General features: G+C 37.0%; 1 protein-coding gene across 2 annotated transcripts in view; it reads right to left on the bottom strand.

Annotated features, from left to right (window-relative positions):
- Positions 1 to 9,337: 9,337 nt before the first annotated feature.
- Positions 9,338 to 16,346, bottom strand: part of LOC149224707 (ubiquitin carboxyl-terminal hydrolase 2-like) — a 54,452-nt gene continuing 47,443 nt past the window's right edge. For both annotated transcript variants that reach the window (XM_089386227.1, XM_089386226.1), the window contains exon 3: positions 9,338 to 10,275. In XM_089386227.1, the coding sequence (XP_089242353.1) occupies positions 10,023 to 10,275 (253 nt within the window). In that variant the 3' untranslated portion in view covers positions 9,338 to 10,022. The remainder of the gene's footprint in view (positions 10,276 to 16,346) is intronic.

A 16,346-nucleotide genomic window follows, 5' to 3' on the forward strand; every position in this document is an offset into this window, starting at 1 on the left:
GTGGATATCAATGGCCACCCACCAATTCCACTGGCTCACAGCATAATTTTCTTATTTTGGTGGTTTTCTATTTTTGGTAGTTTTTAGGCCCTGAACTTCTAGAGCATTTTTGAGGCCCTAAATGGAGTTTTTAGGGAAACATTGCAATTTTACATAGTCGTAAAAAATTGTATTCCTCAGATAGACCTTTCAAATGAGCTATTGTGCATACCAAACTAATACTGTATGTGAAAGTTACGACCCTAGGAAGTTGATGTTCCAACTTACCCTATCGGGGCCTTTGACACTTCATCTCCTAGGGTTAATTTTTTGGATGTTTAGGGATTTTAATTACTTCTTCATAATAAAAAGTCATGTGAGTCTCATTGTAACACAATTCAGGAAGGCATGTAACTATCACATCTCTAACTTAGAGATAAGCTACCACCATTCAAGCTAATTTGTTTTTATTATGCATATATATAGTTTCAGAATTTCCCATTTATTAATTGAAGTTTCTTGTATCTTTTTGTTTTTGTATAAATTTTGAATTTCATTTATTTCCCTTCATAAATTCAATTTTAGTGACACTTGCAAGATTATCTGACGATCAACGGTATTGATGAGGGGAGATTGGATTGGAACTCTGTATTATTTGTTGGCAATACTATTAGAGATGGGTGCAATAGTTCCATTGTTCTTGAGATTGGACCATAAGAAGGAAAATCTCTTATGGCCTCTAGATAAAATACTATGTTGTGGCATCAAATATTGGGACAGATTGAAGAGAAGGGTCTTTAAGTTGTACGTGATAATGGTATAGTAGAAGGTATGTCTAATTGCTCTCTGGATTTTGATTTATGAGAACATTGTTTATATGGGAAGCAGAATCATGTAAGATACTCCTCTAGTTCTATGAGGTTAGAGGGAATATTAAAATTGGTGCACATTGATGTGTTTGAACGTAAGTCGGTTCTATCACTGGGTGAATCTATGCATTGTATCTAATTTATAGATGATTGCACAAGGAATACATGGATTTATTTTCTCAAGAAGACATCTGAAGTCTTTAAAAAATTCAAATATTTTAAGGCCCTTGTGGAAAATTAGACAGAGAATAAAATTAATGAACATCGTAACTTAATCATGTCAAACATAACATCATAACCATTATAATACACATGTGTAACATACATAAGACATCAATATTCCTTTTATTTATTTTGACAAATACAAGCTTCAACTTGCAATTACACCATTTACCCACAAGCTACTACTTGTAGGTTTATCAGTTGCTACCGAAAGGAACTTCTATCCTTGCTCGTTTATTAGTTTTCACTGAAATGGACTCTTTCCCCTTCTCATTTATCATCTTTCACTAAAAACATTGTTTCCCATGCTTGTTTATCAGTTTTCATTGAAAGGGACTCGTCCCCCTACTCGTTTATTAGCCATTGTTGAAAGGGACTCTTGCCCCTACTTGTTCATCAACCACCGCTAAAAGGGAATCTTGCCCCTAGAATGAAAACTATCACTTTCTAGCCCTGTTGATCCATATTTCATCAATTTTCAAACTCAAATGAATAGGCCACTTCTTTCATAAAAAATTAAACTTTGTTACCTCAACCACTCATCAAAATCACCATTAAATCACCTTCAGCAATATCTTATCACTAAAAAGACACCAAACACATCAGTAATCACTGATTACTGACCAAACACCAAACATACACACCAGCAACATCAATCCTTTACAATTTATCAATATCACCATAAAATTCTCTTCATCAAAACATCATTCAAATCATATCACCAATTGCACCTCTTCAGATATCAAATCTGATCTTTGATTCACCCTTGATGCATACTCACATTATGCATCAGGTTGCACCAACAACCTCTCACACACCTCTACCAACCAACACGGTTGCGCTCTTGCACACACCTTCACTTTGCAAATTTGATTCTGCTTATAAAGGAATTTGGACTAAAATTTTTGAATTAAGACTTTAGTTATCTTTTCTTGAATACTTGCATGAATCTTCTATTTGTGTCTTTCTCCTGTGTCAACTGAATCTTCTAAATATGTTCCTTAAGTCATCAAACTCTACTATGTTGTTTCTCCAAGAAAAACTAAGTTAAATTGTTGTTTTCCTCAATTCTAGTGAGTTACAGGATTTACTATGAGGTTATTCTATTTTTAGTGAGTTCCAATTTTGGTTGAGTTTCCAAATCTGCCTCTTAATCTGTCCATGCCACTATAATGTTTCCAACTCGTTCATGCATTTGATTTCAAGCTTTAGCGCTTTGTCAACTCGTTCATCCAAGGCCTTAAATCATGGCCCATAGCGCTTATTATTGCAAATTATAACTTTTCCAATTGAATATATGCCATTAACTTTGCAGTGCTTTATTAAGATAACTGCTACATTATATATGTTTGTGGCTCATTTGTCCATGCTGGCCCCAAGGGCTTATTCAACAAACAAATATTGCATATACCTTTGTCTCTAGCCCATGGTTCTTTTGATTAGTTTCCAACTCATTCATACTTAAGGCGCTAATCCTTTTAACTATGCACATAACATTTTACCTTGTAAGTAGCTCAGAATCCCTCGATCACAATAACACACAAAAAACCCACAAAACCATGACCTAAGTGTGCCCTCTATTACTTGACAGAACTGTTAAACGTCGGCAATATCTCTGTCTCCCGGCCCCATTATCCTGACCGCTTTTACCATGTACCTTTATTTTTCTTTGGGATAAATTCTCCCATGCTTATGTGTGCAAAGTGGGGCCACATTTCCTCATCTCCCATTGGTCCTCAACTCTACTACAACTGCCACCACATACCGGTGCCTAGTCAACGGGGTGTTCCTCTTCCTCGTTCACTTGTGTTACCTCCAAGATCCGAGTATCGGGATGAGCTGTCCTAGTGGGTTCCACCCCTATTATTGTCGATCAATCAAATGTTGGTCAAGCCAATAAATATGCCACATGTGCCCAGTGCCAAGTCATCCTGAAGTCTCTTCATGCGCAGCACTCAAAACCTTTCGAGTTGTCATCATGTTGACGTCACCAGCGCCACGTGGTGCCATTTAAGTGGTGACACATGTCACTCAGATTTCGCCCACTTAAGTACCCAAAAACATCAAATATGCACACGTGTCCTCTATACTAACATCATGCCGACATCAACATCCACTAAAATTTTGTCACGTGGCTATCAAAGAGGTGAGAGAAAACGGTCTCAATCCTTGTGTTTTTTTATAATTTCCTTTGTTAATTTTCTACGGATCCCAACCATTTCTTTAACGCTACATTATCATCTTGGCTGATTTTCCATTGGGCCTTTGCTACATCATCGCTTCGCTACACTAGCCTAGCTCTTAATCATCCTAACGCCTTGCTCTATGCTCTACTTTAAGTTCTTTTTGGCAAACCTTTGCGAACTTAGTTGTCAAGTGGGGATTCCTGCTTTAAAACTCCGCCAATTAACTACACATGCACCTATTGTTGCCATGCCACCTATGTCTGTGGTAACGGCATCCCTAGCATTCCCTTTTGTTCCCTTTTAATTTCCTTTGGGCTACTACCACCAGGATCAACTATTATACGGGCTTTGCCATGGGCTAATAAGAAATGGTTCCTAACGTTGTTGTCATAGCCATGCTTGCCCAGTCCTTTGGTTTGGCCACTCTGCCAAGATTCTACCACGTTTTGGAATGTTTTCTGAACTAAACTTGCTCCAAAGGTCATCCAACTACTTTAGCTCTACAGTCCTTGACTTCTAGGGGTCCTGCCTTTGATTGGCCATAAATTTCAATTCAAGAGGCCATTTCTAAACTTCCACATATAACAAAAAAACTATTTAGAATCTCTTTCCATCTAAGTTGGTCCCCACTATATTTGAAGTGATCTTATGAGCTAGAAATGGCTTCAAAGACCACTACATCTTTACCAATTAGCTCCACCTCTTGTTCACCAATCTGCTTGGAAACATCTAAGCTTTGCAACACATTTGTGTTGATCTTCCTTCTTCTTGTAGTCTTCTCTACTTTTTCCATTTCAATACCTTTGATCTCGATACAACACCATTGACACATGTGACATCCTCCTTATGCCAACATCCTTCTTATTGTCAACAACACCATTGTCAGTAACAACATATCATTACTTGACATCAATGATCACCTTCGTTGATAGCATATTCTCACAATATTCAATCATATTCTTTGCATTTTCCTTCATCTTCATCACCTTTTCCATTAATGACAACACATTTCTAACAATCTCCCCCTTTGGCGTTGATGGCAACACCATGATCAAACAAAGCAACATCACCAATAATCAAGCAAAGAGAAGTGTACTCTGCCTTCTCCTCCTTTGGATGTTGCTCCTTAGTGCACTACTACTCTGATATACTATCTATTGGTGGACTTCTCCTTTTTATTGATCACTAATACTTCTCCCTCTTTTGTGTTTGTTTTTGTTTGAGATACATCTCCCCTTTTGACATCAATGGCAAAGACATCAACATGCTCCCCTTGTCCCAATCTCCCCCTTTCTTGCTAATCTTGTAGACCTATCAATTGCTTCTTCTTATGCTAAAGACTTCAAGGATCTATGATATGATCTTAAGCGGATTCCTCTCAGTCATGTGAAGAAGATTGAGTTGAAAGGAGAGGAGTTCTTACTCTGAATCTCTGCCTCAAGTAGTCAAGAGGGATCTCTTGCTAAAACAACATATGCTTGTACAATTAAGCCATGAGAAAAGTCATGCTTGCTAGTCTAAGTCTCAGATAAGCTTACATTCATAATAGTGCCTCCTCTTGGATACATACACCTGACTTCTAACAACAATCTATCCCATGCATGACTGACACCATCAACTTATCAACTTATGAACAACAAAGTACAACACTTCGAAGTGCTTATATGAAAAACATAGAGGGACTCTCACCAATGCATGCTTAAACCAATCCCTCAAATTCTACTTGACAAACTTCTAATGACAACACACTCACCATGATACATTTGAATCATCGTGAACAATAATAGAATTCAAATAAGGATTCTTTCACCAACACTTGGACTTGCAATCTCATACTTCTGACCAGAAACTAATGACAATTAATACCAATTGATATTACCTTTGAGATCAATTATACCAATAGTTTAACTACTACCAATTATTGAGAACTTGTTAACTAAGTGTTCTCCCCCCATGATCATGCTCTTTTCACCAATATTTGTTCTCTCCAAAAATCTGATGTCTAATACCAATTACTAATTAGAGTAGTCTGAAAGCATCACAACGGTCAAACCATTCATCATATCTGCAACATAGAACTTCGATCATTCAAGCAACATTACAATGTAGCAAACACCATTAGCCTATGACTTACATGCTTGTCCTTAAGCAACAAACAATTGATACAAATTGATGATACCAATTGTTAATGAATAATTTGATACTCAAATGTTAATTTGAGTATACTCCCACTGTGGTTATGCTCCCTCTTAGCATTAGGAATTTTGTAAACATACTTGCACAAAACAAGAAAACTTTGACAACAAACAGATCATCATCCCTATTTTTTTATCGGCATCTATACATACTAAGACTAACTGATTTCACAATAGTATTAAATCAACCACAATAATTAGCGACACCAGTCTCCAACATTTTATAAACTAAGGAAAAACAAAAGGGGCATACTTCCCTTATCCTTCATATGCATTACTTGGTGTCTTTCTTTATGCTCCTTGCATCTATCCTTTCTAGCTTCTCTTGATGCCAGCCTATCCTTTTCAATGAAGAGGAACAAGGGATCTACTCCCCTTGAGTAGATTGTCTCTCTTTTTCTTCCACACTTGGGTATGATGAATTTTTACGTGGTCAACACCACGCGCTGGTACTCTTACCTGATTGAGTGACTTACTACCATTGTCTGAGCATACAAACCACTAGCCATTCCTCTTGTTAGCACCAATTAAATCCAATCTACATCTTACCTCTTATTCTTCTTTCTCATTGTTTGTGTTTGCTTTCTGCAATAAAGAAATGTTCACTCACCTCTTAGAAGGGCTAACCTTCAATTGAGTAGAGCTCCAACACAATATCAAATAATAGTCATACCCAATTACATAGCTTCTACTACTACAAATAGTTTCTAATAAACAAAAACCCTAACCACTTGGTATACCTTCATTAACAACGCTACAACACCTACCTACGGGACATTCCTTAATGAAGCCACCTTACATTTAAACTACCTAGAAGGGCTAACCTTCAATTGAGTAAAGCTCCAACACAATATCAAATAATAGTCATACCCAATTACATAGCTTCTACTACTACAAATAGTTTCTAATAAATAAAAATCATAACCACTTAGTAGACCTTCATTAACAATGCTACAACACCTACCTAGGGGACATTATTTAATGAAGCCACCTTACATTTAAACTACCTAGTCAACCTTATTTAATAAAGATGGGCCACAATACATTAAGTAACAACCTATCCCTTGACTAGGAGATTTGGGGTGGGACAAGCAATGAGTGTAACAAGTTAGCAAGTAAACTTTTTTTCAATGCACATTGAGTTTAACCCAAGCATTTAGTAACTTCGTTGAGCTTCTTAATAAAGAATACCATAAAATGCAAATTGAAGTTTGTAACATAATTATCTTTTGTGGATGAGGTAGAATGTGATGACAATATACTTGACATGGGTAGGATTTATTTTGAAGCATGAGGGGTCCTCATGTTTCACAAATTGTAGTTTGACTCGAGAGGCATGAGTCTAGCCAAGTCACAATTGAGACAAGTATTGAACCCAAACTCTAGCAGAGTCTCAGAACTTAGTCATACTCAATAAGACGCAAGTCAAACTCATGTCAAACTCGGCTTGGACTTACCAATCTCAACTCAGATTCAAATGACACAATTTACTATATTTTGAGTTTTCATATTTGTCAAGTTCCATTTTGTCTTTAACCAAGTTTTGTTGATAAGTGAATTTTATCAAGCCAGGAGCTAGCTTAGTCTTTGTCAAGTCCAAGACTCACAACTTTGGTTTGACATGAATTTTGCCATAAACTACACTTTTACAAGTTGCTTAAAGGATGACAACGGGTTCATTCTAAATTCTAAAAGGGGCAAGGTCCTATGTTTAAGCAAAAAGGTTAATTAATGCTACACAAATGTTCATGTTTTGAATGTTAATGCAGTGAAACATAAATAAGTTGTTTGTGGTAAATTCAAACATTGAAAAAGCATGGAAACCTATAACAAGGAAAATATTAGAAAACATGTTAACAAAAATGATAAGATTACAAGGCTTATGAAGAAGCTCAAAGTTAGAACCCAATGAGATCAAATAATTGTGGGAGATGCTTCATAAAGGAGTATATAAGTTACTCCTTACCATGTGGATCAATAGTGTTGTTATACTCCATAAAGAAGGCAACTAACATATAGAGTGGCTTGCACCATTCACATCTATTTATCAATCCTCCACTATGGCAAGAAACAATTATAGGGCATACGTGGATATTCAAGACACACACTAGAGTTTATTGGTGCATAATGTGATTCAAAAACATCTATTTCCTTTAAATCATTCCAGTCTATTTATAAGTGCTTTATGATGAAAATAAACAATATTGGGAAATTGGTGCATGATCAAGACACAAGGCAAAATTTCCTAGTGCATGATGTGATTCACAAAAATCTATGTCCTTCGCATCATTCAAGTCTATTTATGAGTATTCTATAATGAAACAAAACAATCTTGGACGCATATGGATGATGAAGATTCAGAGTAGAGTTTCTTGGTGTGTAATGTGATTCACAAGCATCTATGTCCATCACACTGAACACATCTATTTATGGGTGCTCTATGATGAAACGAAACAATCTTGGGAGGCACGCAAATGATCAAAACACATAGCAGAGTTTCTTGGTACATGATGTGACGCATAAGCATATATTTTCTTCAAAAGAGATGTAAGACAATACTAAACATCAATCTAAAGTAATTTTTAGGACTCCTTTGTTCTAGGAGTTAATGTTAGCTTCTATGACCTATATTCACTAAATTAATGTAAAAACGCATGGCTCATGAATAACTATTGATATAATCAAATTATGTTTTTAAGTAACATTTAGAACAACATCATTTAATGAAAGAGAGAAGGCAAAGCTACAGATCAACTTATACTTATTAATTTAATATTTCCATGTGTATGAAACTAAGTTGCATGATGCAGAGGAATGGAAACGCATGTATGAAACAGGAACACACTTGAAACATGACACCTTAAAAATAAGAAAACAAGGAAGCATGATGTGTGCACGCGCACGCATGTGCCCTATTTCAGAAAATTATATTGAAATGTTTAAAAAAACATTTAAGTTTTACATTTCAAAATTTCGATTTAGAATAAATGATTTAGAATATAGACTCATAAGCACCATTGCTCAATTTCCTTTGCTCAAATCTCCCTTGCTCAAACCTCAAATGGTGTGAGAAATGAAAAGGGCATCATCTCTTAAAAGAAATTTGTTATTTCTAGTCTTTAAAAAATTCCCAAAACATAATAGTAAAACCTAATCACTAAGAAAGAATGATCACTTAACAATTTTAGTGTCCTAGGCAAAAAAATAAGCTGCACAACTGCGTCGTACACCCACGCACATGCCATACAAACACATACAAACACTAAAACACGATATACAACACCTGAAACACATTTCAACCGGGTTGAAACACGTTTCAAAAACGTGAACATGTTCCACACAGAAATGCAGTTGATGAGGGGGTGGTGGTCCACTATGAAATAATATTGTGTTAAGTATGTGTAAATATGATCCTTTCTTTCAAAAATGCAAAAGAAGGGCAAAGTTAATTTTGACATTCCGAAATAGGATGGTAAGCTGTAAAAAACGCTTTCAAATATAAAACCAAAACAACTTTAAATTTTGATAATTGCTTAAGAAAAACATTTCCAAATATAAAACTAAAGCAGCCCTTCAAATTTGAAAATTGTTAATAGGCCCTATTGCCACTTCAAATTAAATTTAACTAATAATGTAATCTCATACCAGTGGCTAATTAAGGAATAATGGGAAAGATTAATTGATTAATTATTGCAGAAGCCCTACAGATGGCCGAGGGCATATCCTTTAATGTCGCATAATAAAATTTATCCATTTTGTTTCTGTTATACAATGTAATATCATACCATAGTTAAAGCCCAAGGGATACAATGTGAGAATAGGAAAAAAAAATCAATCTAAGATAAATGCATACATATAACCTTAATTCAGCAAAAATACAGATAACTGAGCAATCAAAGCTGGGATATTATTTTGATCCTGCTTTGAACATATGAAGTATTATGATCTGTCAAAGGAAAGATTTAAATAATAACTACGTCTAAATGCTGTCCCTGACAACACTGTAATAAGTGTAGGACAAAAGTAGAAAACACTGTAATAAGTGTAAGACAAAAGTAACAAAGCATCCACAATATACAAATCCTTGGCCTATTTTTGTTAAAATGAATTCTCTTTATACCATCTAATAACGTAACATATGAAGTCATTTCATCTCTAGAAATACAAACCTTCGATAACCACAAGGTTGACAAGGGATCAAATATGCTCATGCCACTCTCTTTACAAACTCGTACCAGCATTTTCAACGCTGGTATGAATACTGAACTTATTTCTTCTTAACAGGGTACAGCACATTGCACAACCGATTACGTTCATTAAGTGGAAGAACAGCTTTTTCATCTGAAATTCCTCTTCCACCAGAGGGTGCACTCCATCTTCATCCCCTGTATTGAGGGCCAAATAAAAATATACACTGAACAATAAAAATAATCTTGCTTCTCCACTCCAATTCATTGATTGCAGATGCATTCTTGAACTGCCAAAATAACTTGATCGAAAAGTGACATAATCTACGCCAACATGGAGGCTGAAATGCTTAATGCAATGCTTATCAGGATTCTGGAAATTCATCAAAGTGTACACTTCTCATAAAACAACAGGTAGGCTTCACTTCCAAGAACTTCTGATAAGGGTACTCTTTTCACATGAGAGTCACTAACATAATACCATGGGCTTTTTTTAGAAGAACCATCCTTTCTAACATCTTCAGAAATCTCATCCTGATGACATCTTACATATCCAACATAATGACCACCTCTCATGGTACCCAAGTGTTCAACCACGCCAATTAGACGGTAAATACAGCTTCCTTTGTCACAACATCTGCAAGCAAACAAAGCAATTAATTATTGTTGTATATAGACCACAATTCAGTAAGATGCAATCTATTTTTCTAATTATCAATACAAACAAGCTTGCAGAAAAACTGAAAATGTCATCCAGCCAAAAAAGGAAAGATGGAACTGAAATTTATCTGGAGTTCAATTGATAACAAACACTATTCATCTAAGCCCTTGATTATGAATAACAAATAAGCATGTTAAGTTCTTTACATGCCTTAGTTATTCGGTACAAGAACCATGTTACTTGTCATATGCAATAATGCATGTACCTGCTTTATGAAAATTTTCACTACATACAAGTGCCAACATGGCTACATTTATAAAGCAAAATAACATGTTCTGGAAACACGCCCTGCAAAGAAGCCAACAAGAAATTTATGCCCTTGCATTACTGTTTTATATCTGTAGAGTTAGCCAATAATTTTGGAATTATTATGGTCTAAGAAGATAGGGAGGCGTCACAACTTTATATAACCTTGTTTGTCATTTATGCCATAAGTTACTGGACACATCCCTCCAGGATCCTGGGTATGTTGCATCCCTATCCAATCCAGATATGGCACAGATACAGCTCATATACAGCTCTGACACAGCTGGGAGATGTATCCTGCAATATACAACTAGGATACAGATAGGTTACATTAAGAATATTACTGATATACATTCAGGATACAACTAAGATCCGGCTGCAATACATACCAGATACAGTTGTCAGGGAAATACCGGCCATATCTTTTAAAACCTCAATCTAGGAAAGAATAAAGAATAAAAACAAAGCCTAAAATGAAAAGGTGGCATATAAATCAGAATCTAACCGGTTACACCACTCATATAAGTTTGTGCTGCAATTTACCTCCAGTATGTGCAATTTGTAAAGGGAGATTGGAGGGTTTGAAAGGCAATTTGGAGGTGATTTTTCTTCATTATGGGCTAATTTTGCATTATCGTGGGCTGAGTTCGAGGAGGAACTTTTCCACGATTTGCTGATTTTATTCATTGTGGGATGATTTCAAGGAGAAACTTCATTAGTGCAGACTGATTTCTTCATCTCTCTTGGCCATACTATGCAACATAATCGTGTTATATTATTTTTTCCTACATAGGAAAAACCCTACAATACTCAGGGCTAACAAACTAGCCTATGTTGATACAATCTCAGTACCTAACATGCAGCAACATCATCATGTTCAGACAAAACCTGACCACCTGAAATAACCCTTTGGTCCATAAGAAGGTAGAATTCCACAGATGCCAGATGCCTCAGCGTCTTGCGCCATAAAGATGTTTCATTACATCCAAGGAAGACAAGCTCTTAGCCAATTAGAAGCAGTTTATGGTCACACTCCAGAACCCAATGGCAGTTTCAGCCTGTCACCAGTATCTACCAGATACCCAATATACCATCATGGTCATCACTGAGGCTGTCCTGACGTTCCCAGAAGCATCTAGCCTTCAGCCCCATACGTTAGACTTACATGCCTGAACCAAGTTGCAGTTTAGCCTCATTTTTACAAATTCTATTATAGTGTACTCATTTTTCCAAATTCTATTACATTTATGTTTTATCATAAATTTCCATGTACTTTGTTATGACCTGACCACAACATCCTTATTTGGTATTAGACTCTATGTACATGTGCTATTTTTGTGTATGCTCGCGATTGGGTAATAATGTTCCAAGTACTAAGCATTTATAGTTTCATAATCTAACACGTGTCCAAACTTTTAAAGAAGAGCCATAGTGACTTCATTGGTCACTTGTACTATTGGAAGGTAGTGCCTTCTCAACAAACCCATAATCTAACCATCTCTACCCTATTCCTGAAATATACGGTGATCTTCTAGGAGATGCATGCAAAACTACCACTTGACACGGATATGAAAAATGTTATTGAAGTTTGACCCTAAAAGGGCCCCAAGGTTATTCGTTCCTGTCAATACTGTCATTTTCAAATGTTTGAAATTGAAGGGCTAATTGTGTTGAAATTGTAACTAGGTTCGGTCTTCATAATTGTCATTATACTGGTATTTTATGTTCAAAAAAACAAAAGAAGAAAATTATTATTATTTCCTAGCATGTTCTTCATGCTTTGTTTTGGTCAAAAGAAAAATGTAAAAGGGCATGTACTTCGTGACCCTAGTGAAAAGAAATAAAAAAATGATTTTCTGTAAGTGTCATTTGTCCCTCCAATTTGCCAAGTCGGCCCTCCAAGGAACAAGTCGGCTCAGCCCCTTTTTGGCACCCATTCGGCCTCTTTGATGACTATATAATAGAGACATTCGTTCTCCCTCATGAACACTTTATGATACATCCAACAAGTTATCCATCTCTGCAATCTACAAAGAATACAAGGATGAAGGTGGAAGTACAGAAGAATAAGATATGGTTTATATACCCTCGCTCAAGTAAGATTAGAACCCTGAAGGAGAAGTCTAAATCTCTGTACTGTTTTCTTGAGGAATGTGATCTATCCAAAGCAATATATCTCTGTGGAATATGAACTCTCCAAGACAATATACTTGTGAGGAATGCGAACTCTCCGAGACTATATACTTCTGAGGAATGTGAATTTTCTGAGGAACTCTTTCTCTGTGGGACTTGACATCTAAGTACAGAAACATGGCACCTTGTGACCTAAATTATTGTCAAAGTTGTGGCAGAGTTTGGAGGGCTGACTTGGCATTTGGATCACTAGTCAGTTTGACTCTAATTTCTCTTGATCAATGTTGCGGGGGAGCACCCCCCCCCCCAAATCGATCCTGCTCCCAATCCGCACTCCGAGCAGGAGCGACTCAGGAGCGCCCTCTCATAAAAAAAAAAATATGCTCCTTGCTTTTTTTTCAATTCGATAGAGGAAGCATTGCTCCGGGAGTTGTCGAGGAGCGATCGCTCCCAACTGCTCCCGGGTTATAAAAATCGCTCCCGGAGCGACGCCCGAAGAGGCGCACGGAAAGGTAAACCAACAAGAAATAAACAAAAACCAACAAACAAACAACAAGAAGAATTAAAAACAAAAACAAAAAAAAGAACAAACGATAAATACAACAAAAGAACCAAAGAAAGTGAAAACAACACCAAAGAAATAATTTAAAGAAACAAGGGAAACAAACAAACAAACAAAAAAATTGGGCGGAGAACAAAAAAAAAAAGGAAAGATTTTTTGTGGAAATAAAGTGAGGGAGGGAGGGAGGGTTAAATAGACCCTCCCTCATTCATTTCATCATTTTATTGAGAGTGAGAGTGACAATGAGAGAGAGTGACAGTGAGAGAGAGGGTGAGGGTGAGAGTGAGAGTGAGAGTGAGAGCGAGAGCAAGAGAGTGAGGAGCAAGGAGACAGCAAGAGAGAGAAAGGAGCAAGGAGGAAGAGAGTGAGAGAGCAAGAGAAAGCAAGAAGCAAGGGGAGATTGAAGAGCTTGCAAGGGGAGATTGGACGCCAAAGAGGTAGGCTCTACAATATTGAATAGTGTCTAGCAAAAAAAAATTTAATGTTCATTCCTAAATAAATAAATAATTTTTTTCTCTATTTCCCATTCCCATTCCCATTCCATTCCATTTTTTTTAAATTTTGCAGATTCAAAATTTCAAATTTCAAACATCATGGTTATATTTCTTGGCATTTTCTTCTTCTTGGTTCCTTTTTTGGTTATTATGGTGTTGGAAAGTAGAAAAAAAAGGGTTGAAAATGAAGAAAGGGGTCATAGTGGATTTGATGAAAACCCCAGTGAGGAGGCGCTGGAGGAGAGTGAACATGAGTCAGCTCAAAAAACTAAACAAGAACAAACTCCATTGTGGAAATATGTTGATAGGCCTGAAGTAGGGAAAGGGGGTGGAACCACTAAATTTCATTGCCCCCATTGCAACAATAATTACACAGGTTCATACACCCGTGCCAGAAAGCACCTCTACGGGAAAAGGCCATGGGATGGAGATAAACAAATAGGAATCAAAACTTGTTCAGGTGTGTCAGCAGCAGATAGAGCCAAATATATAAGGGAAGAGGAGGAGGCCCAATACAAATCTAAAAAATCAATGGGTTTCTTTGAACCACGCTCACAATCACATGCACAAAGAACTCCTTCAGCATCCTCCCAAGGCAGTGGATATGTAGGCACAGGGTCCCCAAGTTTAAGGCGTAGAAGCATATCAGATTTCCTTGATGAAGGGTGTAGGAATGATGTGGATTCAAAAGTTTACAAGTTTCTCTATGCATGTCAAATACCATTCAATGTTCTTCGCTCACCTTATTGGCCCGAAATGGTTTCTGCCATAAATGATGCCCCTAAAGGATACAAGAACCCTGGGTATGACAAGGCAAGAACCGTTGGACTTGATCATGAAAAAGCAAAAATATCACATTCTTTGAATAGAATGACAAATTCTTGGACTAACCATGGGGTGTCCATTGTATCTGATGGATGGACAAATGTAAAGGGCAAGCCATTGATAAATGTTCTTGTTGTGTCTGTTAGTGGTGCCATCTTTCTTTCAGCATATGATTACTAAGACAAGTTCAAGACCGGCATCAACATTACAGAAGCATTACTTGAAACAATTGACCGTATTGGGCCATACAATGTCATCCAAGTCATCATTGATAATGCTCCTAATTGTAAGGCAGCGGGAGTAATTTTTGAGGATAAATACCCCAACATATTTTGGTCTGGGTGTTTGGTTCACACAGTGAAACTTTTGATGCATGATATTGTTAAGAACAAAAATGAAAAATACAAATGGATTGGTGATTTGTACAAGAGGCAAACAAATGATAAAATTTATTACAAATCATAGCAATACCCATGGCCTTTTCCGCAATCGCTCAAGATTGGAGTTGTTGAAGATTGGGAGGACTAGATTTGGTAGCTATTACGTCACCTTCAAGCGCCTTTTGAAGGTAAGAGAGTCATTGGCTAGCGTGGTATCAAGTCCACACTGGCAGATGGATACCATGTCGGGGCAAATAAAAGATATTGTTCATAACAATGATCCCAACTTGTATAAACTGATTCACGATTGTGTGTGTATACGGTGGGATAAACTTAATGTTCCACTACATTGCTTGGCGTATATCCTTACGCCAAAATACTACTCTACATCTTGGTTGGGCCAACCTGCACCAGGGGGTGGGGTTAGAGTCAAACCCCATATAGATGAAGAGGTATCTACAGGATATTTGCAAGCATTAGAAAAGTTGATACCTGACAGGGAGGAATGTGCTAGTGTGCGCCTTGAATTAGGCAGATACTTCAGTGGCACTGGTTTGTTTGGTAACTTTCATGCAATGGAAGATAGAGACAGATTTGACGCTCTCACATGGCGAGAATCATATGGCGGCCATGGACTTTTGCCAAAATTGGCAAAAAAAAGTTCTCTCACAGGTTGTAAATACTTCTTCTGCAGAGAGGTGTTGGAGCACCTACAGCGTCATACATAATGTGAAAAGAAACAAACTCAATGAAAACCGGGCAAAAAGCTTGGTTTATGTGCACTACAACTTGAGGTTGTTGAGTCATTACTGTGATCAAGCTTATGAGAATCCAACATATAAAATTTGGGACAACCACCCAGAGGATGATAATTTGGAGGATGGCACTATACATCTTGAAGAACTAGAAGCGGAACTTAGGAGAGAGGAAGATGAAGCAACAACCATGCCACCTCCACCATCCAGTAGCAGTGCTCGAGTTCCGAGTCTTGTTCCTTTGCTGTCGCCGCCTCCATCTACACCCTCACATGGAGGGCATGTGCCTTCTGGTTCTGGTCGTCGGTCTGTGCGACTCCTAGAAGACCACCACGACCTGCTCATACATCAGACACTTCTCGTGGCAAGGGCCACATTAAGTAGTAGATAATAGATTTACAGTTTACTTGTCTTTTCTAGTTTCTATTAGTTTTCATAACTGTTGAGTCTTGACTCTTTCATACCATAATAATATTTTTTGTAAACAATATATCACTGTGACAATTTAAGTTTGAAGTTTGAAGTTGGCAATTATAACTCATTGGTAATGATTCTGAATTATGGATATGATGTTTCGTGAAATTTGTTTCAT

This window comes from Pinus tabuliformis, chromosome Q (genome assembly GCF_031772625.1).
Source record: "Pinus tabuliformis cultivar Carrire ecotype Pingquan chromosome Q, CPIR1, whole genome shotgun sequence".
Taxonomy (NCBI): domain Eukaryota; kingdom Viridiplantae; phylum Streptophyta; class Pinopsida; order Pinales; family Pinaceae; genus Pinus; species Pinus tabuliformis.